General features: G+C 53.8%; 2 protein-coding genes across 5 annotated transcripts in view; one reads left to right on the top strand and one right to left on the bottom strand.

Moving 5' to 3' along the window:
* Nucleotides 1-22,726, bottom strand: part of ACSF2 (acyl-CoA synthetase family member 2) — a 39,990-nt gene that overhangs the window by 666 nt on the left and 16,598 nt on the right. For all 3 annotated transcript variants that reach the window (XM_072025681.1, XM_038165280.2, XM_072025680.1), the window contains exons 8-15: nt 22,350-22,498; nt 21,687-21,778; nt 20,479-20,555; nt 2,683-2,790; nt 2,404-2,555; nt 1,764-1,905; nt 373-483; nt 86-154 (exon numbers count right to left, since the gene is read on the bottom strand). In XM_072025681.1, coding sequence (XP_071881782.1) covers nt 86-154; nt 373-483; nt 1,764-1,905; nt 2,404-2,555; nt 2,683-2,790; nt 20,479-20,555; nt 21,687-21,778; nt 22,350-22,498 — 900 coding nt within the window. The remainder of the gene's footprint in view (nt 1-85; nt 155-372; nt 484-1,763; nt 1,906-2,403; nt 2,556-2,682; nt 2,791-20,478; nt 20,556-21,686; nt 21,779-22,349; nt 22,499-22,726) is intronic.
* Nucleotides 11,041-19,203, top strand: CHAD (chondroadherin). 2 transcript variants are annotated; one of them, XM_005016082.6, is made up of 4 exons: nt 11,041-11,916; nt 15,641-15,804; nt 16,007-16,152; nt 18,260-19,203. In XM_005016082.6, the coding sequence occupies exons 1-3, from the start codon at nt 11,143-11,145 to the stop codon at nt 16,146-16,148; spliced, it is 1,080 nt and encodes a 359-aa protein (XP_005016139.3). In that variant the 5' UTR covers nt 11,041-11,142; the 3' UTR covers nt 16,149-16,152; nt 18,260-19,203. The 2 variants fall into 2 exon arrangements, with proteins under 2 accessions (XP_005016139.3, XP_005016140.3); XM_005016083.6 differs by having other exon boundaries at nt 18,257-19,203.

Below are 22,726 nucleotides of genomic sequence, written 5' to 3'. Positions count from 1 at the left end.
CTGCAAGAAAGCGGAGGTGGAGAGGCTCAGCCAGCAGCCAGCGCAGGAGGCCGTGGCTTCCTCCCTGCCGCAGCCCAACTCTTACCTTGCCCGAGACGGTGAGCGGGTACTGACTGACAAACACGACGTGCCGGGGGATCTTGAAATGGGAGATCTGGGGAGAGAAAGCCAGCAGCTACACAACCACCAGGAACGGCGCGTGCAGCCCACGCGCTGCTCTAACAGCCGCTGAGCGGTGGCCAGCCTGGATCACCGGCTGCTCCCAAACACTGCAGATCGTTTGCAAAACCATTTGCAAATCCCCAGCTGCTGCTGGGTGTGAAGATCTGGCAGGGAACGGAACAACTGGGCATGCAGGAGCGCAAGACTGACCTTCCCCTTGCAGAAAGCCTTAATATCTTCCACGGTGCAGCTCTGCCCGGCTCTCACTCGGATGCAGGCACAGATCTCTTCTCCCATCACCGAATCCTTCACGCCAACCACCTGGGTGGGACAGAAGGACGTGAGAACCCTGCAGACATCCCTGTCCTCCCACCTCTGCTGGGCCCACGAGCCCTCACCCCACCATGGGATGCCCGGGCAGGGGCTGGGTGGCTGTACATCGGGCGGTTTGGGCTGCTAGAAATCCCAGCAGAGCTTTCTGCGTGCCTTCAAAGCCTCCCGGAAGCATTTCCTTGCCGTTTGGAGGAGGAAATGTGTCACAGCAGGCACCCAGACGCCAGCACCTTCAGAGTGATAGGAATCAGGGCTGAGTCAGACCCGTAGCAGGGGCCCCGTCATCTCTCTTTGCGCTGCCGTTTCCCCAAATGCGAATATGGGGCAATGGGTTTTATGACCAACGAGGAGAGTTGGGAGGCTGCTTCAGCCGCCTGCTTTGGGATCTCCAGAAGAAATGGCAGGCGAGGGATTAAGTAGAACGAAGGGATTTTTTGGAACCCTTCCAATGGCAGCGTTCAGCCCACTGCTGCCTGTGACACCGGCACATCACATCTCTCCAAGCAGGGCTTGGGCTTCCCAAGCTCCATCTCTGAATTTTGCTCATGGTATTTCACCAGAGTCCTACTGTCATCCCCTGCCTGGAACCAGGATCTCAAAATCCTAGAGACACGTCAGTCCTTTTGAGTCCAGAGCGGTGACATAAGGCCCTAGAAACTACATAAACAGGGCTGGTTTGCAACCCATCTGCACGGGGCCTGTTCCAGGGAGAGATGCTAGCCTGGCACAAGCACAACACTTACTAAATAACTGGTTTATTTATGGGGAAACTTGTCTGGCACAAAACCTGGAGGAAAACAATCCCAGCAGATTGGGAGCAGCTGCTCAACGTTGCAAATCATTTCTGTCTTGTGAACGGATAAAACTGAGTCTAACTCCTCGTCTCCAGGGACTCGTTGGAGGAGTCTTTTTTTGATTTAGGAGCTCAGAGTAATTAATTTTCAGTAAAAACTGTCCTCTCAGTCTGCTTTCCAAGTAAGAATTTCAGAGGGCGTTATGAAAGCGGACAGGCAGCTTAAAAACCGAAGAATGGCAGTCGTTGCTCCACAGATGTGAAGCTGTTGCACAAGGAGTTTGCCTGAACTCGTGTGCCCCGCACCACGGAGAGGAAAGACCCAGAAGCTCTGCCTGCCCCTTCCTGTCTGCCAGACAGCATCACGCTAAAGGAGAAGCTGAGAGCAGAGGAAGCAGGCTCAGGCATCTTTGCGCACAGATTTCCCACCACATAAACCACTGCTGCTCCCCCAGTCCCGCTCCCTCTCGCTCACCTGCACCTCCTCCACCTTGGGGTGGGTGTGGAGGAACTGCTCGAGTTCTGCTGGGTAGATGTTCTCTCCGCCCCGAATAATCATGTCCTTGCAGCGGCCGATAATCCTGCAGTAGCCGTGCTCGTCCAGGCAGGCGATGTCCCTGCAAAGACACCGCAGTCCTCACCCTACCCCAGAGAGGTGGAACAATGACTGGGACGCCCAGCCAGCCTGCTGTGGGGGCCAGGTCTGATTATTTGGAGGGTAACGGGTGAGAAGCCACCTGAACACGTGGAATAAACTCCTGCAGAGCTCAGAGAGCTCCTGCTACAACCTCCAGTCATTGGCAGCGTCTCCACAAACACCCGGGCTCACTCCCACTGCTGCCGTCCTCGTCCCTGCTGCACAAACCCCAACCCTTCCCCTCTTGGAGGGAGCACCACCACACAAAGCGTGTCCCAGCCTCCAGGAGCAGCTTGCACCGAGGTGCTGGAAGCTCTTCTGAAGTTTCACGGAGAGGGACCAACAGATCAAAGCCCTAAATCTGCTCAGTTTTCCCCACCTTGGAAGTCCCTGCCAAACCCTTCGCGTGCGCCTCGATCCCCATCCAGTGCCACCCTGCAGGACAGCCTCAGAAGGGCAGGTTTTCTTGCAGACTCACCCCGTTTTGTACCACTTGTCATCGGAGACCACTTCTCTCGTTCTGTCGGGGTCGTCCCAGTACCCCAGCATGACGCAGTAGCCACGGATCTGAAGCTCCCCAGCGGTGTTCAGAGGCAGGGGCTTCCCCGTTTCTGGATCCTCGATTTTTGCCTACAGAAGGGGAAGAGAAGCAGGGCCCTCAGGGTGCTGAGCCAGGCGTTGCAGCAGGCACCCCAACGCCAGCACTGGGGCTGCTGCAGACGGAGGACCTGGAGCAGGCGGGGACGGCCCTGTTCACCTCTGTGTGGGGCATGATGTACCCCACCGTCGCGGTTCTTCTGTCAATGCTGTCATCGGGGAACCCCATGAAGGTGACCGGGCTGTTCTCTGTGGTCCCGTAGGCAACCTGTGAAGAGGAGAAAAGATGCCTCAAGGGGAAAGGGGGCAGCGCAGCTCCAGGCTTGGGAAAGACGAAGCCAGTGACGACCACACGGGAGGGGGGGGAGGATGGGAAGAGGACATTTTCATATGTCCAGTTACTTGGAGGCTGGCAGAGCCTGCCCTCCTCTTTTTTAACCTCTGTATGTCTCCCCAAGCCCTGCCCTGTTTACTCCCTGCCTTCTCTGCCAGATACTGAACTTGCCTTTGTGCCCTTGCAGACATCTGCTGAAGGTGCTGAGCTCACCTTGCCTCTTCTGCAGCTCGGGGCACCTCGGACATCACTTGGGGAAAAGCCTGGAGCCAGCAGTGGGTTCCTGTGGGAAACCACGTGCCCCACCACACGGCTGGTTGCTCCAGATCCTTTTGTGCAGACATCAGCTCTTGTAACCCTCCTACGGGCATCACGAGGCTGCACGGTGCTCAGTGCAGCTGCATTTACAGATTGAAAGCCTCACAGCAGGACAAAAGCTGCTCGCTGCTAACCCTCCCTCAGCGCTAATCCCAGCGGCAGGCACCGAGTCACCTCGGCTGAAGGTCACTTGTTGGGAGGAAAATTCCAGCTCTTTATGCCCAACTCCGTGGCCCGTCGAGCTCAGCAGCTCGGAGGCGATGGGAGGCAGGGAAGAAGTGCTCTGGGCACCTCCAGCTTCTGGAAGCTGCGTGGCAGCAGGGGGATGTGCCGGAGTACTCTTCTGACCTCTCCAACTCACTCTGTCCGTTATCACCAGTGGCTGCTTTGTTGGGAAAGCATGGCTGGGAAAGGGCTGATGCAGGAGGGTTTGCTCCTTTTCCCTCCATGTCTTCAAACTGAAATGAGCAACTCCAATCCACTGACCTGCAGCAGGGCCCTTGCCCTTAGGGCTCCACGTCACACTGGGGGGAGCACTTGGCTCTTTCTGCTCCAGGCTCACGCTGGGCACAGCCTGCCGTAACGTCTGCTGCTCCTGTTTGACTACACCGGGGTCAGCGTGAATCTGAGCTGATTGGTGGGAGCCTCTTCTTAGCCAGGAATCTGGAGGAGATCGTCTCCAGGGTGCTGCCGGGACCATCTGGAGCAAACTGCTCTGCTAGGAGCCTGGCAGCCCAAGGGGAGCGACTGTAAATAGGCTCCTACCAGACGTAATGATAGCTTAGCAGCCGGGGAGGAAACCTACAGTGTTTAATGCTCGGAAAGGATTTCACTTCCACCCACTAATAGAAGTCCTGTGGCTGGATCAAATGACTGACGAGACACAAATCCAAGATCTCAAACGCTCATTAAAAAGCCCAATGCCTTTGTTTTTCTACTTCACTCTGCTGGATGTATCAGGATATCAGCCCCAGGATCCTGGCCAAACCCTGACTCAATCCCTTCTGCCTCCCCAGATCGCTCCAGCCCTGTAATCAGAGGCAGCGACACGCAGATCCCTCGCAGGGTACTGCTGCGGGTGCCGGGGCACTTTGGGCTCCGCCAGCTGCTGGCGGCGTGCCCTGCACCGCGGGCACAGCCACACGCTGGGGATCCGCGCCTTGCCCTGTGGCCTGTCCCCATAAACACCCTCACGCCTTCGAGGCTGGAGGTGGCACGAATGTGTCACCAGAAACCCCACTGCCGGGGTGAGCCCAGGGAAATGGGCACCTCCTGATGCAGCCCAAGGAGCTGCGTGGGTCTGAAACCTCCCCCCTGAGCCCCCAGCTGGAGCTGCTCCCTTGCCTTTCTCTGCCAGCAGCTGGGCACCACCACGCTGCTCCTGTGCTTCTGCACTTCTCTCTTCAGGCAATATTGCTCTCCGGATAGCACTTTCCTCATCTGCGTACCCTGGGTCCAGGCAGAGGCTGAAGCGAGCCCTCTCGGTGGCCCTGCTGTCCTTCCCTCCCCTCGTCGGACGCGTGGCGCTGGCTCCAAGGGCTCCTTCCAGCCCAGCCGCAGCTCGTGTCAGCACGAGATGGACCCAGGCTCCCACAAAACCCCACGCAGCAATTTGAGTTCGGAGATAGCCACGAAGACTCCGAGTTTTCAAGACCCAAAGGGACACTTAATGCTCATCTAGCCTTGTCATCCCGTGTAATTCAGGCCAGAAAACCTCACCCAGTAATTTCTGCATCAGATCCATAATTTCCACTGGAGCTATATCTAGTGTCAAAGCAAAGCTTTTAGGTGGCAAAGAGCCCGGCTCGGACTCTTGGCTTGGAGAGGAGCTGTGAGAGAACAGAATAGAATTGACTTTAAAGCTTTTTTTTTTTTTTTTTTTACTGCTAGGGCTGCAAGTGACCTCCCAACACCCAGCGAGCCGATCAATCCTGCCTTCAGCGATGACAAGGACAGCTCCAGCACAAACTGCTGCCTAACTTGTTCCTCCTGACAAGAGATTCATTCTCCGTGAATCCCAAGTCTCTGTCTAAACTGGGAATAAAAAGAGCGTCTTAACAGGACGGTGTTTTTTAGAGCACATTTCAAAAACATTTCCTGCTAGCACTGTTTAAACAGCGGCCACTGTGGAACAGGCAAAACAGCGCGAAGAAGGCAGTGTCTAAAAATTAAAACCAAAAACAATCCGACTCCAGTCTCCTTGGCAAACACGCGGACAGCAGGCTGACCTGCTGGGTAGAGAGGGGACTCTGAAGACCCTGGGTTTTTCCCAACCGTGCTGTTAATTTATTGCAGAGCTTGGAACAAGTCTCACCAGCTCCGTGCTCACCAGTTTTCCCAAACCCTCGACGGCAATAAAACCAAACGCTTCCCCTGCGCTCTGCTGCTGCCCAAAGGCTGCAAGAAAAGAGCAGGTTCAGCACCGCAGCACCCCAGGAGGGGTTACGCCGGGTGGAAGTGGAGGGGAAGGCTCTGCAGGAGGACCTGAGGGCCCTGGAGGGGAGCTCTCGGGACCCTCTGGTTCTGCCATCCCCGAGAACGGTTCCAGGCCTCGAACCACCAAACTACAATGCACAGAGACTGAGCTTTGCTGAAGACAATGCTGGCCTCGGAAAAGAGAAGCAAATTGAGCATGAAATAATAGGGATTTTCAGACTTCAAAGAGGGCGTAACAAACAGCGGAAAGCAGCCTGACAGCCCGAGATGTGCTACGGGACCTCTGACAAGCTCTCTGAACCCTGCTCGGCGTAACATTTCGGATGGATCTCATTATTCCCAAACCCATGCTGAGTGTTTTGTCTCAGATATCTCCACCAAAGTTAACTACAGCCCTTCCCTCAGCAGCCAGCTCCAAACTGCTCTCAGCTGAGCAGTGATCTCCATTCACTTGCCCTGAGTTTTGCTGTCCCCGGGGGGCGTTGATCTCATTGCTTTGGAGCTATCCCACCATCCCGGATTGTATTGGAATATTCCTGCACCTTCAGGTCAACTTTGCCACTGCAAAAACAACTTCTGATCCCATCCAGCCTGTGTCACATCGAGATTTCATTTCCTGCCACAGCAACAGTACCATCTTTGTGTCAAAGCACCGGGCCGCAAACAGGCAGGTCTTGTAGGGCGAACCAAGGGTGGCCACCCCGCTGGCATCTCTCCCCACACAAATTGCTGCCAAACAGGCCCAGTTTTGGACAGGGCTTTGAGAGTTCCCAAAAATATCAGGTGCCCAAAGTGCTGGCTTTGTGTCGATGCACGCAATGGCTTCGCCACGGGAGGAGACCACTGCAAAAACGGCAACCCAGCTAGCCCGGGCCAGCTGAAAGCTGGCCTGCTGTGCCTGGCCGGTCACTCCTGTACCAACTGCTCCCTGCGGTCTGCAGTTAAAGCTTCCTCTCTTCTTTCCAGGCTGATCAGAAGTCTCAAGGCTTGCAAGTATCCCAACAGCCCCGCCAGCACTGCAGAAACACCGCCCAGAGGCAACCAGCAAAGGCACGTGCAGGACCTCGGTGTTTTTTTGGCAGCTCGAGGGAAGGGGGTGCGAGGGGATGAACTCCCCCTGGTGCTGGGGTGCTACTGCGGTTAGGGAAGTGGAGTAAAAGGAAAAAGAGAGAGGGAACACGAAGAAACAATGCCTTGAAAAGACAGAAAAGCATTGGTTTGGGGGTGTGTGAATGCTCAGAGCCGCTGGAGGAGGAAACTGGCCCCAAAACCTCGGTGTAGGGGGAACAAACCCCATCAAAGACACAGCTGGAAGCCTGCTGTCCTGTTGTTTCCATGCCGTGTAAGAGGTTACCATTTGAAATGTTCTCACAGCGTGCTCCTACAGCCCATGCAGCTACTGAAACCAGCAGCTTGTCAGCTCCGCCAGCAGCAAGGTGGGGCAGGACGGGTCCCTTGCTTTGGCCAGGGCCAGGCAGGGATGCTGCTGCCGAGCGGGGCTGAATTTCTGTCCTGGGAACAGTGTGGACTCACTGCTGGGGAGCATTTGGGAAAGTCAGGAGCCTTGGGGGGCTGATCGGTGGCGGTGTGCTGCTGGAGAGAGCTCCGGTGTCCTTCAGAGCGGGCAGGTGTGCAGAGGAGAGCAGTGCCAGGCAGAGCAGCGACCACCTGGGGATGGCCGGGGCCCTGGGGGGGCACAAAGCACAGCCAGGAGCTTCCCAGGGAGGCCCAGGGCATTGTGCTGTGGTTGATCAGATGGCAGATCTGCCAAAAAAGAAAGCCTGGGCCCCAAGGCCAGATGCACTGGTGCCACACCAGGAAGGTGACTGCTACTGATACGCACAGCTAGATCCGGATCCCCTCCGAAGCTGCAGAATCAGGCTAAAGCAAGCAGTGGAATATTTTAACACGGAGTAGTACATGTGCAGCTGTCTTTATATACCAGAGCTGTTCATGCTAACAAAAATAAGGATTAAACATGGAAAAGACCATCTCCAATGTTGTATCAAAACAGCCCTGACCTGCAGCAGCAAAGCAACACCCCAAATCTATATTTATACTGTTTCAAAAACTGTATTTATTTGCTCAGCCTGCAACGCCTCCAAGGAGGAGAGGAGGGGAGGCCAACGTCTGCAAACGACTAGGCACTGGGAGTGTTTGCAGAACTGTTAATCAATTAAGAAAGAGAGGATGGCGAGATAATCCCGCCTCTCCTGCCATGTCCCAGCAGCACCAGTCCCAGGGGAGCTGCGAGGTACGGGGCTGGCTGGGACCCATGTCCCTGCGGTCTCCTGCCCCTGCAGAGGGAGGGCTGACACTGCTGCCATTGTCACCAGCAGACTGCAAGCCACCCCCGGGACACGAGCGGGGCGCAGGCGAGCTTTTGAGGATCTCTGCGTGTTTGCTGGCCAGCCTGACTCATCCCCCGGTCAACGAAATCCAGCGGGGGAAGGCCAGGCAAAACACAACCAGCTGGGAGCCCAGGGGCCTCTCCCCGCAGCCAGGCGAGGTGCCAGTCGTGGCAGATGCCAACCAGCTCCCGCCGCAGGAATGTGCTCACCGAGGCATGGAAATGAAAAACACGAGGGGGAAGAACTTCCCCTTTTATTCACCATTTGCGCCTGGAGAAAGGGAGCCGCCGGGCAGACACCTTTCCCCCAGTAGCGCTGCCCTGCTGCCACCCCGCAGCAGGACCAAAAATAACACGGCATCCTCCCACCTCTGCTGTGCTGGTGAGGAGCTCTGCGGGGCAGGGACACCCTCCCACCAGCACAGCATCTGGGCAACTACCTCCCGGTAGCACCACAGGGAAACGCAGCGCTTACCTGAGCCCACAGCCTGAGCTCTCCAGCCACAACGTGCCTGTCCATGCGGGGAGAGAGGCTCCCCAGTCCCCATAGCCTGCAAGCTCAACCCTCACAGAGATAAAGGGTGAAAGAAAGGGAAATGTATCCTTGGAGGAAGAAAGAATAGAGCGTGGTTTGAGATCTCCATGGTTTGGACTCTGAAAGGGGTCTTGTTCTAGGAATACACATGGGTGGAATGCATTTACAGGTGGGGTTTGCAAGGACCTCACCGGCTTTTAGCTCCCATCTGACCCAGGCTAGCAGAAATCTCTGCAGAGATGGAAACCTGTCAGCCAATCTTTGCAAGGGGATAGGAAAACCAGGGATCAAACATCAGCTGCGCTCAGGTAGGAAGCACAGATCCACTTCCTGGCTTCACTGTCCAACAGAAACAGGCTGAACCTTGAATCTCACTGATCAGTTGCTCTTGCACAGCAGAGCTGGGACACAACTTTCAGGAGCTGTTCAACAGATGGATTCGAGTCAGCCCAAGGCAGTTAGACCTGCTCAGAGAAAAATCAATCAGTAGAATGAGAATGTTTTAGAGGTGAATTGTTTGCTTTTCCACTCTTTCACCCAGCTCCCTTTACCAATGGCACACACCGGAGGGGCACTCTCAGTCCTGATCAACCTGGAGCAAAGGAGGAAAATCTGGAGGGGTCTGTGCACTTCTTTCACTGCCTTGAAGTGCTGAAGGCACTCAAGAGAGAGATTCCAGCGACCAAAGCACGTGCCCAACTCAGTAGCTACTGAATCAGGCTTAAGCAAAAATACCGATCAACATTATTTTGCTCCAAGAGTTTTAAATTCTGCAGTAACCACAACTAAGCGCTGCAGCAGGTCCCTCCGACAGGAGCCCTGGGGTCCCACAGTGACAGCACCTCTTGGGGGATGAGGCAGGGAGAATTATTTCACGTTGAAGCGGGCGGCGAGGCCCCAGCTGCTCACCAGCAGGGCATTGCACGTGGGGACTGACACACACTGGAAGACCGACATGGCCTGGTTTGCACCGAGCTGCCCCGTCCAGCCAATGCCACCTGCCTCATGGGCTCCCCAGCGCCGACATTCCCACCCCAGCAGCTGTCTCTTTCTTCCCCAAATTAATCACGCCGTGAAAACGCTGCTTAACCTGGCAGCTGCTGCTGGAGCTGGGGCTGCCAGGCCCTTTGCATAACGCCTGGAGCATGCTCGGTGGCGCTGCCTCATTCCTCGGCGCAACAATGGAAAAACCCAGAAATCTCGGTGAATAAGCCAGTCTGTGTCCTAAGGCAGCCCTTGGATTTCCTCCCTTTCTTGAGACTGTCTCGCCTCTGCAAAAAGCTCCACTGGGGCTCCGCGGCCAGGCTGAGCAGCAGCGAGCTCAACAAGCTCGCAGTTATGTGCCGGGCTCCCAGCTGTTTGCTACAGCCAGGAACTGGCTGCAAATCAGTTCAAAATGTTCCACTTCCAAACCCCACCCCGCCACTCCTGGATCTCTCCCCTCACACTCCCAGGAGCAGGCACTGGGGCTTTTTTTTTTAACTGCTTTGCTTTGTGTGTCTGTGTCGGGAGAGCAGGGCAGCTCCCGTGTATCAGCACCCCTCTGCACCACCACATCTTTCAGCGGCTCCTCCAACACGGCCCCAGTCCCGCTGCAATTCCCTCCTGCAGCTTCTCCATCCCTTTACCCCTGCCCACAGCTTTGTCTGGTTGAGCACTGCCCTGCATCTCACCAGATCAGGCCCGCTGTCAGCACCACCGGCCGGCGTTTCTTCCTTCAGTGTCCCGTCCACCAGCCTGTGCCTCGTCACTTCCCCGCAGGCTCTGCCTCTGCCCCATCCCTTGCTGGAAGGCAGCGGCTGCTGCTCCCCATTTCTACGTGCTGAGAACCCCCCCTCGTGTCACACTCCACAGGGAAGATGCGGCAATAAATGATAAATGTGCTCCCTTTCCTGACCAAGCTCCTCGGTCAGCCTAGACCTGAAGGTCTTCAACCCAAATTTTGCATCGCAAAAGCACCTCCGGGGCTGGTGACCACGGGCACGGCACTGCCTCTCTCCCCTCTGCTCCGGTCCCTCCTTGAGCAAACTCCTCTGAGATCAGCAAGACAAAATCCTCCAGGACCCCTCCTCTGTGATAACAGATAAAGGTGTTTCTCCCCCCCCAAAAAAGCACTTCTCCCCAAACCAGCCTAGGCTAAAACACAGCCTAGGAGCCTGCTGAAAGCTTCAGCACCTACGGCCACCCAGGTGACTGCGAAGAGCAGCAGCGCTCCTCGCTGCGCACCCTGGGGCTGCTGCTCAAGAGGAACAGGTCGCTTTTTCCCCGCTGATAGATCTGGGCCCCACTTGGCTCAGCAGGGCCCAGGGGTTCCCCACAGAGCAGGTTTGCTGACCATTTGCCTCCCTGCTGCAAAAAACACCCCTGCACGGTGACTTCTGCAGCGGAGCCCAGCAGTGCCGAGGACATTCCAGCGCCTGGTGCCAAGGGGTTAAGCTCGCAGTAAGTTCCCAAAGCCACTTGCTTCCAACTGGCTGCTGCCTGCGGTTTGTGGGAAGGGATTTTGCTTTTTAATAACGTTATAAATAGGGCTGTGTTCGGCATGCTGCAAACCCAGCCACTCTCTCTCTCTCCCACCCATCTCCCTCCTCCTCCTCCTCCTCCTGCTGCTGCTTCCCATCCCGCCGCACCGATTCCTGAGCTGAGCATGGCTCGGTCGGGCTTCTTCCTCGGAGTCCTCCTGGCGTGTCTCGCCTGCAGCGTGCAGGCGTGTCCCCCGAGCTGCCACTGTCACGGCGGAGACCTGCAGCACGTCATCTGTGACAACGCTGGCTTGAAGAAGATCCCCAAGGTGCCCGAGCAAACACGGCTGCTCAACCTGCAGAAGAATAATTTCCCCGTGCTGCCCACCAACGGGTTCCGGGACATGAAGAAGTTGGTGTCCCTTCACCTCCAGGGCTCGCGGATCAAGGAGATCTCGACAGGAGCCTTCAGGGGGCTCAAGAGCCTGGTCTACCTCTATCTCACCGACAACCAGATCAGTGTCATAAAGCCAGGAGCCTTTGATGACCTGTCTGAGCTCACCTACCTGTACCTGGACCAGAATAAGATCCCTGACTTATCCAAAGGGATCCTCTCCCCTCTCGTCAACCTCTTTATCCTGCACCTAGGCAGCAATAAAATCCAGGAGCTGAAGCCAGGGGTCTTCAGCGGTGCTAAAGACCTGCGCTGGCTCTTCCTCTCTGACAACTCCCTCACCAGCCTCGTGCCCGGGGCCCTGGAGGACGTGGAAAACCTCGCTGTGCTGCACCTGGACAAGAACCAGCTGAGCAGCTACCCCGTGAACGCCATGAGCAAGCTGCGGGTGCTGGAGGAGCTGAAGCTTTCTCACAACCCCATCGAGGTCATTCCCGACAACGCCTTCCAGTCCTTTGGGCGGTACCTGCAGACTCTCAACCTGGACAACATGAAACTGAAAAAGGTGAGTCCTTTCTCTTTCCCTTTGCTCTGGATGGGAAGCACAGGGCTCGATTCTCTTTCCAAAGCTCTCAGTTCGTTGTCCCTCCCCCAGTTTGCAGAGGAGAGGGGGGGATCCGGGCCTACAGACAGCGAGGCACAGCTGAAAAAATCCCTCACCCAGCCCAAGCGAGGGATGAGAGATGCACCCCACCCTTTTGGTGGGGTGTTTGATGCAAACCCAAATGATCTGGGGCTGATCAAACTCCTTGGAAAGGCAGCACATTCCCTCCTGAGCTGGAGCTCACACCAGTCATTGGGAAAGTATTTGGGGTGCTCCAGGACAATCGGCAGCCTTCCAGCATCCCGAACTGGGGCATGGGATGAGAGCCAAGCATCCACCTTGCACACGAGGGGCTGAAGGGCACTGCCACCTCGCAGAGCCGAGCTGCCCGGCCTCCTTCGTTCAGCCGGGTGCCCGCTGCTGGCTGCGAGGGGGAGATTCCTCAGGAGGGGCCACGAGCAGAAGCTTTGTGCTCACGCCTTGCAGACAGGTAGACCTGAACCTTCACCTTCACCTCCCCCCCCGCCTCCCAGCCTTACACGTTATAAAGAGAGGTTTGTTTATTGATGCTCTCTCTCAGAAGCAACTCTCGCAGCACCTCACAAAGGGGCCCTGTTCCCACTAGGGAGGAGGAGGGACATTCAGGTATCCCGGCAAAACAACCCCCTTCTTCTTCTGTGAGGAAGCATGACCCAAAGTCAGGAGCATCGCACTCAGGGAACTGCTGGCATGGGGACCTCTGAAATGCCAGGCAGCAGGGCAAGAACAGAGAGGAGCACGGTGCAGGAAGAGCAGCACCCTACAGCCTAGGTGCACCTTGTGAGGCTGGAAAGGGAGGGAGCCTCCATGGGAGGAGAGCAGTTCTCCCTGGGATGATGCTTGGCCAAGACGCACAACGACAAAGAGCAGCCGGGTAAGGCAGGGCAGCACTTCACAGCACAGCAACAGCCACTGTGTGCAGAAAGATGGGATGAAATAGGGAATTTCTTGGCAACAAAGGGCAGCCCAAAGGGTCTCGGGGTGAGGACATCACCTGTAAGTCAAAGAACAAATCCACCGAGAGCTACCACAGAGCATAGCAGTCAGTACCATCAGTATTTGAGCCCTTGCCCACTCCAGAAGGGGAGTAACCAACCCCAAACCCAACCCGCTGACCTCCCTGGGGGACACACTACACACGCTGTCCCACCGCTTTCGTAGGTTCCGTTTCCAGGCAGTCCCATCATGCACAAGCCAAAAGTTGCAGCACTGATGTCCCACCAGCTGTACGGGCACCAGGGTCCCGAGTTTGGTGTTGAAGAAATCTGACTAACTCAGGGTGCTGGGGTGCTCCAGAGAATCAAGGATTCAATTTTGGTTCCATCCAAAAGCATTAGAAAAACTTGAAGTCTATGAATCTTGTCTTGTGTAGCAATGATCTTGTCAGTTAGAAGACCACCTACAATATTCAGATAAGGACAGATCAAGGAACTGCTCTGGTATCTGTCATTCCTTATTCAGGATGCTTTCGAGATTCCTAGCTAGACAAACACAATCTGCTCTTTGATGGTGTCTGCAGCTTCTATGAAGTCAAGGAAAATACCTTTCTTTCCGAATCTTCTAACCCAAAGCACGATCCCAGATCACAACAGAGCTTGAGGGACTCAAGACACAATTATGCAACAGCCAAAAAAGAGCTGGAAAAGGTTCTGACACCTCAAAGAAATTGCAGAGGTTTGCAGACAGATTTATAAGGACTGGCCAGAAAGCAAGGTTTAACAATTCTAGCCAGCAAGGAAGATTTTTTTTTTCAGTGACCACCTGGGGACAGGGCTCTTTTGCAGCCAGCTGCCTCCTTTCCTCCCCAATGTCCTGATAAGACACCAGTTTACTGGATCAACGCTTACCAGTGGTGGCCACTGCAGCTTCTGGGCTTTTTTTTTTTTTCCCCTCCAGGAAAACAAAGTCCCCGTGCCAGCTCTGAGCTTCCTCTTCAAAACTTCAGCAGACCTCATATCCAAATGGCCCACATGCAAACTCTGCAGACATCTAATAGCAGACATCTAATCACAGGGGCCACATGACCTAGGAAATCACTTTAAGTGCTGCTGACATCTGAACTGCAGCTCTTTTTCCTTCATAAAAATATCACCCTTAGCTTTTCCTTGTATGATTGCAAGGTTTTAGAGCTGATCAAGTGCAAAACCATTCCATGTGACAGTCACAGCCTCTGTGGCACTTGAGCAGAGCAAGGATGGCCCTCGGGCTGCTCTGCAGCTCTACAACCACAGAATTCCCTTTCCCCTGTCACCTGGGGGCTGCAAAAGGAATCACAACAGCAATCCTCCATTCAGATCACGGGAAATTCACCAGTTTCTCATAAATGCCCCTCTGGCAGGAAGCACAGCAGCTGTTACCTGCCTCTTCTCATGGGGCTGGGAGAGGAAGGAGAGGCTGAGATGGAGCCCCGCTGGCCAACCCAGCACGCAGCCGGGGCAGGCAGGTTAGCACCCTGCTGCACAGCATGTCAGCATCTCACCATCAGCACCATAAAACCCACCACCACCAGCCCAGCTTTGGCCCCAACAGCTCCAGCACTTTGGGATTCTCTTAGCTAAGCTCCAAACCTATCCAACGCTGCTTAATTTGGAAGATTGCTGAAGCTCACAGCTCAAAATAGCACCTTTCCCTCTGACAAGCTTTGCAGCTTAGAGAGCCTGAACACTCCCTGGTGGTCCTGTCTGAAGCGTGACTGGAAGCACAGGTCCTCGACTCGGAGGGTTTCTGGTAGGCCTGGCGAATCTCCTCTCTGCATTTTTGAGCAAGCTTTTCCCTGTTTTGAGGCAGAGGGAGGAATGGCTCTTCGTGGCCAAGGTCGTGTGTCAACAACTCCATCTCCAATTCATCACCTCCAAGAAAGCCTGTGTTGATGGGTTGGCTTTCAAGAAGAAACTTTCCAACCCGAGTAACCATTGGCTGTGAAAACCAAAAACAAACCCAGAAATGAGTCCTGAAGGAAAAGAGAGGAGAGGGCTGCAAAGCTGGGGCCACAGACACGCCAAGCTTCATCAGGGAAAGCCCTCCCTTAAAGGCTACCCATTAATCAAGAAAAGGCAGGTCTTTTGCAGCATCCCTTGCAAAAACCTACTAGAAATGAGAAAAAAAATAATGGAGGAGGTTGAGGTGCTGGAAACCTGCCTCTATTTCTGCACTGCTCCGATGCCAAGTGTAACTTTCCACTCGGAGCCCTTGGGCACTGCCAAAGTCTACAGGCCCCTCAGACGCCACAAACACTCCCTCCTTCAGCCGTTCCAGGACAGGGCAGGCACCAGGCACTGGGAGGGTTTCCAGCCTTGGAAAGGAATATACACAGAAAATACCTTCTTTTAGAATGGAGAAGGATGGCTCGAGAATTAGAGAGGACTGGCAGACTCTGCTTGATTTAGGGGTGTAGCTGCAAAGGCAATCCTGCATGGATTTGGGATGCAGCTTTCTTCAGGTAGGAGACTGTCCAGGAACCCCCAGCACAACACCTCTCCCGTAGCTTTATAGAGCTTCCAGCGAGCCAGGACTCTCCCCTCTCCTCATCCGCTTGCTCTCTGCACACTTATGCCACTGAAAATCCTGAATGAAAGCACTCAAGGACCCGGGAAAACATCTTCCCTCCTCTCACTCAGCGCCGCTCAGCGTAAACCTCTGTGCTTAGTTTGCAGACAACGCGTTTGCTGGTGTGACCGTTCTGAAGACAGCTCACCTCGAGAACAACCGGCTCACCCAGCTGCCCCGCAACTTCCCCTTCGACAAGCTGGAGACCCTGACGCTCTCCAGGAACGCCTGGCACTGCACCTGCCAGCTGGCACATCTGCGCAAGTACGGCACCGCTCGCCTCCTCCCTCCCCTAACTCCTCGGGCTCTCCCCAGGCTGTGCTGGGCAGGAGGGGATTGCCGAAGGCTGCCACCAGCCCGGTAGCTCTCCCTGGCCTGCCACATGTGTGTGTGTGTGGTGTGAGCAGCGCCCTCGGTGTGCCGTGCCTCTGGTAAGCTCCCTGTGTTCTTCCTCCTCGTGTTCCAGGTGGCTGAAGGGCAACCGCACCCGCACGGAGGACACGTGCTCCACGCCCGCGCAGTACCGGGGGCAGTCCATCCGAGACACCCCTGCCCTGCGCGCCTGCAAGCTGCCCACCAAGAGGTCCAGGAAAGGAAGCCGTCATTAAGCACGTAAGAGGGCTCCCGGAACCCTTTCTCCTACCCGCAGGGCGTAGGCACGTCTCACACGGGCACGCAGCTAGCCCCAGGGCCAGCGGGGTTACTGGGGTTTTTGACTTAGATGGCAATAACGCTGAGATTTGCCTCAAAACTCACCTGCTGGCGCTGCACTCAGAGCTGCTCCATCTCCTGGGAGGCGCTGGACTCCACACGCTCTCAGAGCAGGGAATGTGCCTGGAGCAGCAGGGAGGGAGTCAAGCCCATAAAGCAAACACCGAGCTAAGGACAGGCCTGGGGCAGCAAGTGAGGGTGAAACCTGTAATTAGGTGTCAGATGAAGGGTGGATTTAGCCCACTTCCAGCCCTGAGACGGGATAATACACACCTTACCTCCCTAACTGAGTGGGGATGCTCAGCCTTTCGCCCCAGTGAAGGTGCTCCCAGGTCTGGTTCAAAAGCAAGACAAGGCTGGGAAATCTGGCCCCAGGCTGCCCAGCCCACGTCTTCCGTAGGAAAACAAATATCTTCCAGGAGGAGCAGCTCCCAGCCCAGCACCTGCCTTTAACAACTACTGGTCCATCCAAGCCACTCAGGTATTCATAAACAAAGGCTGGTGCCTTCAAATGAATGTCCCAGAATAGGGAGGAGCGAGACGGTAAATACCCATTGAATAAGGTGTGCTGGGCCAGAGGGTGGTTCAGGAGACGGGGCTGCCTTCCCTTTGAGCAGCAAGCTGCTGACATCTACCAATCCAAACACAAACCGTGAAAAAGTAGCACGCAAACACCTCTAACAACTGGAAAGTGCTAAGCATTCAGTTCAGAGCACGGAGCCGCAAGAAAGCCACAACTGTCATCACTCCACCCCGAGCATTTTTCTTTTCCCCATCCCGGGAGGAGATTTGGAGCTTGGATGGATTCCAAAGGACTTTGGATGAGCCTGCAAATTCGTAAGCTTTTGGGAAAGGAAGGGAGCTTTGCCTATTTGTTAAGTAAAGTACAGTGACCCTGCTCTGCACTGTAGGAACAAGAGCTGTCGCTGTGCCCTCTCACATAGGAAAGGACCAGGCAGGAGCCCAAGGCCCAGGTATGGCCGTTTGGTCACCGAGGAGGTGTGTGACAGAATGGAGAAGGTAAATTTATGACCAAAATGGCAGGGATGGTGCCAGCGGCTCCGAGCCTTCCTGAAGTGATTATTTATCTTGTAGTGCCAGAGGCTTTATGGATCAGACATGGAAATACCAGGCGTTCCATATAGGGCGGGTAAAGTTCCGCACTAAAGATGGAAAAACTTCAGTTTCCTAAACCACAATGCTTAAATGTGTGTTATTCACAGGCCTGGCCCTTCTTAACCTTCTCTCCCTGTCTGAACTCAATTTCAGTTCACTCCTCTATGAGGAGAGTAAGAAAACCATAACAATACCTGGCTTTCCCAGAGCACCTTTTACCCAGCAAGTTCAGGAGCATTAGTGAAATGAAAACCTATTTATTGCGGTCTTGCAGAAGACAAAGCTCGGTGCCCTCGGGTGTGAGTGCCAAAATGCAAGCACACAGACCCAGTTCAGTGCAGTGACACAATTTTCAGGAGCATGAAGCAACTCTGACCTCACCGTGCACCTCCTGAGAGCCAGGCAGCTTTCCCAGCTGGGTTCTACAGGCACAGGTACACGTTTCAGAGCTGAATGGTGACTTGGGTCACTGCACAGGAACCACGTTTCAGAGGAAAAGCTGTTTGGCATTTTCTAAAAACTCTGCCTGCTCTGGAGTTTCAGAACTGGGGCACCAAAACAATTCACTGCTCCTGAACTCCCTTGTTAATCTTATTTCACTGCTCTCGGGTTTCTTCCTTTACAAAGGAAGCGCTCGCTGGCTACGAACTCTTCGGGTCAGATACTCAGGAGGCAGATAACCAGTTGGCAGAAGAGGCTGGAGACAGGACTAACACATCTCCTCTGTGGTGGGAACTTGTTACGGCCTCTTGACCCCTAATTCTTCACTTTCAATTATGGGCTTCACTCACTCACTGAGCATAAAAACAAACAAAAGCTCTGAGTTTATTTATGTGCTTAGAAATGCCCTTAACCATGTGGACATCTCCTTTGTTTTTTTTTCCCCTAGCAGGCCCTGGTATGGCCTGTCCTGGCGACCGGTCACTCCAACCACCAGAAAACTACTGACTTCCGAGTCCTTCCTTAAGCTTCTCCTACCTGTCAGGAAACATATCTGATATATCCCAACACCTCCAGCCTCCTCCGAATCCCCGCTTCTCTGCTGATCGCAGGATGGAATCCACCTTCTCAAGCTTTTCCGACATCTATGTATTTTAAAAGAGGCATTTTTAAAACCTAAACTATGCATGAGCATACTAAGACGAGCTAAGCTAGATCCTGCCGGTAAAACACAGTCATCTTTCCCCGAGGCAAGGTAACCACAGCCCTGATCAATCACTTTGTTTTGATTGATCCTACAAGCAAGTAGGAAGGCAGAAGCGTTCTCCCCCAGCTGCTTGATCAGGAAAATTGGGCTCAAGCCATGCAAAAAGACTCCTCTGCCTACCCCCGGAGGGGATCCCTGCAGGCCAGGGCTGAGGATGATAGGGGAAGCGATGCCCAGAGCTGCCCTTTTGCTACAAAAGGCAGCGATTTCCCTAAGTCAGGCAGAAATCTTGAAGCGAAGCAGTACTGGGAAAGGCTGAAACTGAAGCAAGCTGAGACTGGATTCCCTCCCACCCTGTGGGGTCTCCCAAGGTACACGCATGTCCCAGAGGAGAAGGTGTGCACCGTGCTCCAGCACCCCTCCTCCTCTCTCTGCCCGTACTCCAGAGGATCTAGCAGGACACCAGGATGACTGTGGTTTATTGTCACGGCTATCACAATGCCACAGTTGCAACTTAACTGTGTTTTTTAATCCTAAAGAGTTATATAAATATATGTATATTTATTCCTCTGTAACTGAGTGTAAATGACCTTTAAGAGGATGGAATCTCCTCTGTTTCCTACATAGAAATCAAATTGTATATTTTCTTATGTACATCTTCTGTATAAAGCTCTTGCTGCAAAGATGAATTCGCCCAGTCTCCCGGTGTCTGTCTGAGGGCTCAGAAGTAACATGAGGCTGTTGGTACAAATATAGACTTAATCCTCTTTATCCTACGGGCACAGTGACTGTTTGGGAGAGGAGGGCTTTATTATTTTTCTTTCTACAAAGCAGGAACGGGTGACACCTAACGAGTCCCGGGCAGCTGTAGTAATGTCTGAAAATATTTTGGGAAGCTGAACTCTGGCCTACTATAAAAATAGGTGGCTGTCATCTGACAGAGTCCAGGGGATGGCACCGGCTGGTGTTTTCAGCTCAGCATTAAGAGCTTCACATCCAGGAAAAAACTCTGGCTGCCTCTGAGACAGCCCCAGGACGGATGCCCTGGCTGCTCCTGGTTCACCCCCGAGCACACAGCCATGCCTACGAGGCTGCTGGTGCTGGCGAGGGCTGCATTTGCCAACAACAACAGCCTAATCTGACGCCAAGCCCCACGTGTTCAGCCACCACAACAGAATCCTTCCTCAGCGTTGGCAAGTGGTGTGGCACTGAGGCAGAATTTGTTTCCTTTAAAGCAAAACAGAAAAGCTCTTTTTTGGCTCAGCCATTTGCTCACAGGCTGCAGCATTCCCCAGCACCTCAGAAAGCCATCACCCTGCGTGCCAGGGCCCCTTTGCTGGCGGCCTGTCCCCTCCCCATGCAGGACACGCTGGTGCTCGTGTACAGGCCCGCGGGTGCGTGGCCATGCAGCGGCCCAGAAGCACGTCCTCCCACACGTGCTGCAGTCCTGGCAGTGCAGTGCCTGGTGCCACATGTCTGCATCGTTCCGTTCCCACCTTCAGCCTCCCAAACGCGCGGCAAGCGTGAGGTTTTATAGCTGCATCCAGCCCCAGTGGGGAAAGAAACCCGACAGCTCCGCAGCAAGACGAACACACGCGGCCACCCCCAGCAATACAAACTAGAACCGCCTCTCCCCAGACCATTCATCCTTGCGGCGTGTACGAGGAGACACAAGGGTTTATCAACTTTGAAATACACCAGCAGCAGCTCAGCTGATGACATTAAACAAAGCATCTCTTCTTACAAGGCTTCCTCCCCAGACGCCCCAGCAGTTAACAGGCAGAATTCCCCTCCTCCCTTCCAGTCCCTCTACATCTTCACTCCTCAGCCCAGCCTCGTGTCCCCGTTCCCATCACACCTGACCCCTGCAGCTCTGGCACAGCTGCTGTCCCGAGGTGCACAAACCCAGAGTCTCAGCACAACAACCGACCCTGACAGCTCTGCTCACAGCAACCATGACTCACCACAGTCTCTGGCATGTGCATCTTCGTTAAAATCATCTTCATGATCTCAGGGGGCACAGGGGAACCTGCAATAATTCCTAGAAGAAAGAGGAAAATATGAGTGTCTTGGAAACCATCTGTTTATTCACAGGAGCAGTCTCTCAGAAGGTTCCGCGCTCCTAGATTTAAAAGCTGGCAAGACCTTTGGGATACACTGGTTCCTGTCAAAATACTTTCTATTTTTATGGATACAGGTCCTAGTTATTCTAGACGCAAAAGCTGCAGCAAGGCCAGTTTCCCTGAATGAATTAAGGGTTGGCAGAGTTCACTTATTAGGAAAATAAACTCAATAACACATACCGAGTCCAAGCTGCAGTTCCAGAAAAGGAAAGTTTCAGAGCAGAAAGAGGCATAGATTTTTAGCAGGACAAACACTCCCATAGATCATCTACCACCACAAATACAAAAACCTTTCCATCTGACTTAAGCAGACGAGCCGTTTTGGGAGAGGGCAGATCACATTTTCACCTGTTCAAATCTCTCCTAGGATGACAGAGCAAAAGAGCGGGGCAATATATAGGCTTTGCTGGAGAACAAGATGAGACAAGGATCATTTTTCACGTAACAGGGGCGAATAGATAATCTGCTCTAGGTGTTTCTTTATGCTCCAGCACCATCTCCTCCCTGTGCTGCCATTGCCTCAGAAAGACAGGTGGCATCCCTGTTTCAGCTGTCATGCTCAGCTATTTCTGAGGCTGTCTGAGATGAGAGAAAAAGCTCACGCACACGTTACAACACGTGCTCCAGTATTTATACGAATGACTTTAAAAACAGGCAGGAAACTTTAGGTCAGAGAAAATCACAGAATAGTTCTCGTTTTAGATACTGCACCAGCTTAAAGCACACGAAGTGTCTGCTGCCACACAGCGGTGGTTGGTGATAGAGAGTTGAGCAGCATCAGGCTTCCCAGCTTACCCCACAGCAGACAAAACAGAAAGGTCCTTCCCTAGACTGCTTTAAGATGAAAGAAGAGGCCTAAAAATACAGAGGTCTTGAAGGAAACCCCAAGGAAAGTAAACGTGGCATCAGGTTAACAGACTCACACAACAGAACTTTGTCCTCCAGGAGAGTGATCTGTTCACACAGCTAAATATAGCCTCCCAGCAGGGGACCAATAATATCCAATTTCTCAGTGTTTTTCCATTTTCTGTTTGAGTTGTCAAACTTACCTCCCCGGAGAGACGACAGGTCGTAGGAGTCAAAGTCTGGCTGGGAGAGCATGTCTATAAACATGGTTGGCGTGCCATGTAAAAAGGAGCATCTTCAAGAAGGGAGAGAAAAGGCAAAGCTGCAGTGTTGGAACCCGGTGCAGTAACAGCTCCAAACCCTGCTCCCATCACACTCTGGGCCTCAGAGGCAGTAGCACAGAGGCAGGCACAACACAAGAGCCTCATCGGGGTGTAAATACATCCATCAGGGTGCATGCACATGTGTGCATATAAAAATATACAAATATAGACATAAACACAACCACAGCTGCTTTGCTCTACAAGCTGCATGTGAAGCACAACCCGGAAACGCGACCACCTCAGCAGCAGAGCTACATTTGGAGAAGAAGGGCAAGTGGCTGGGTGTAAAAACACAGCAGCCCTAACAAACCAAGAAAACAGTTGACTTTCTCTAATTCCTGGGAGAAAAGCAGTGTGACAAACTCCCAAACACAACTGCAGAAGTGCCCTCCTGCAGAGCCTTTGCAAGTATGTGCACCCGCAAACATGCCTCTCCTGCTGTGGGAAGGAAGCGTGAGCAACAGGCTGGCAGGTGAGACAGGGGAAGAAAGCACTGCCACAGGGCACGGAACTCCTCCGTAGCAAGAACACACAAACTCTCACTTCTCTTGAGACACTGCCTCCAGTGTCGCCTTCCCCTCGAAACTCGGAGCTGAGAAGATGCAGGAGGAACCGTGCAGAGCCGTCACCATGCAGCCTCCCACCGACGCCAGGCAATGATAGAGGGGCGCAGGGAGGCAAACACGATAGTCCTGGGATCAAGCCAAACAAAGACAGCAGTGAGGAGACGAGATCTTCCAGTCCCTGCCTAGCCCATCTCACTGCTACAGCTCAAAGACCTCAACAGAGGAATTTCCTGCGTTCATCTAAAAATTGCTGGAAACCTGACATTCATCTGTGCTCCCACTGGATGAAAATGCTGCTCTGATGCTTCTTGCCTTGAATTAAAATTAGTTTAGGATTTTTTTTCACATCAAAAT

This window comes from Anas platyrhynchos, chromosome 19 (genome assembly GCF_047663525.1).
Source record: "Anas platyrhynchos isolate ZD024472 breed Pekin duck chromosome 19, IASCAAS_PekinDuck_T2T, whole genome shotgun sequence".
Taxonomy (NCBI): domain Eukaryota; kingdom Metazoa; phylum Chordata; class Aves; order Anseriformes; family Anatidae; genus Anas; species Anas platyrhynchos.
Note: the sequence above shows the minus strand (reverse complement) of the source record. Positions and strands in the feature narration are given on the sequence as shown.

Bases quoted from the DNA above. Each gene is read 5' to 3' on its own strand.
- CHAD (XM_005016082.6), top strand. From the start codon at position 11,143: ATGGCTCGGTCGGGCTTCTTCCTCGGAGTCCTCCTGGCGTGTCTCGCC. The intron at 11,917-15,640 runs GTGAGTCCTTTC...CTCTGTGCTTAG, and splicing joins ACAACATGAAACTGAAAAAG to TTTGCAGACAACGCGTTTGC. The intron at 15,805-16,006 runs GTACGGCACCGC...CTCGTGTTCCAG, and splicing joins CAGCTGGCACATCTGCGCAA to GTGGCTGAAGGGCAACCGCA.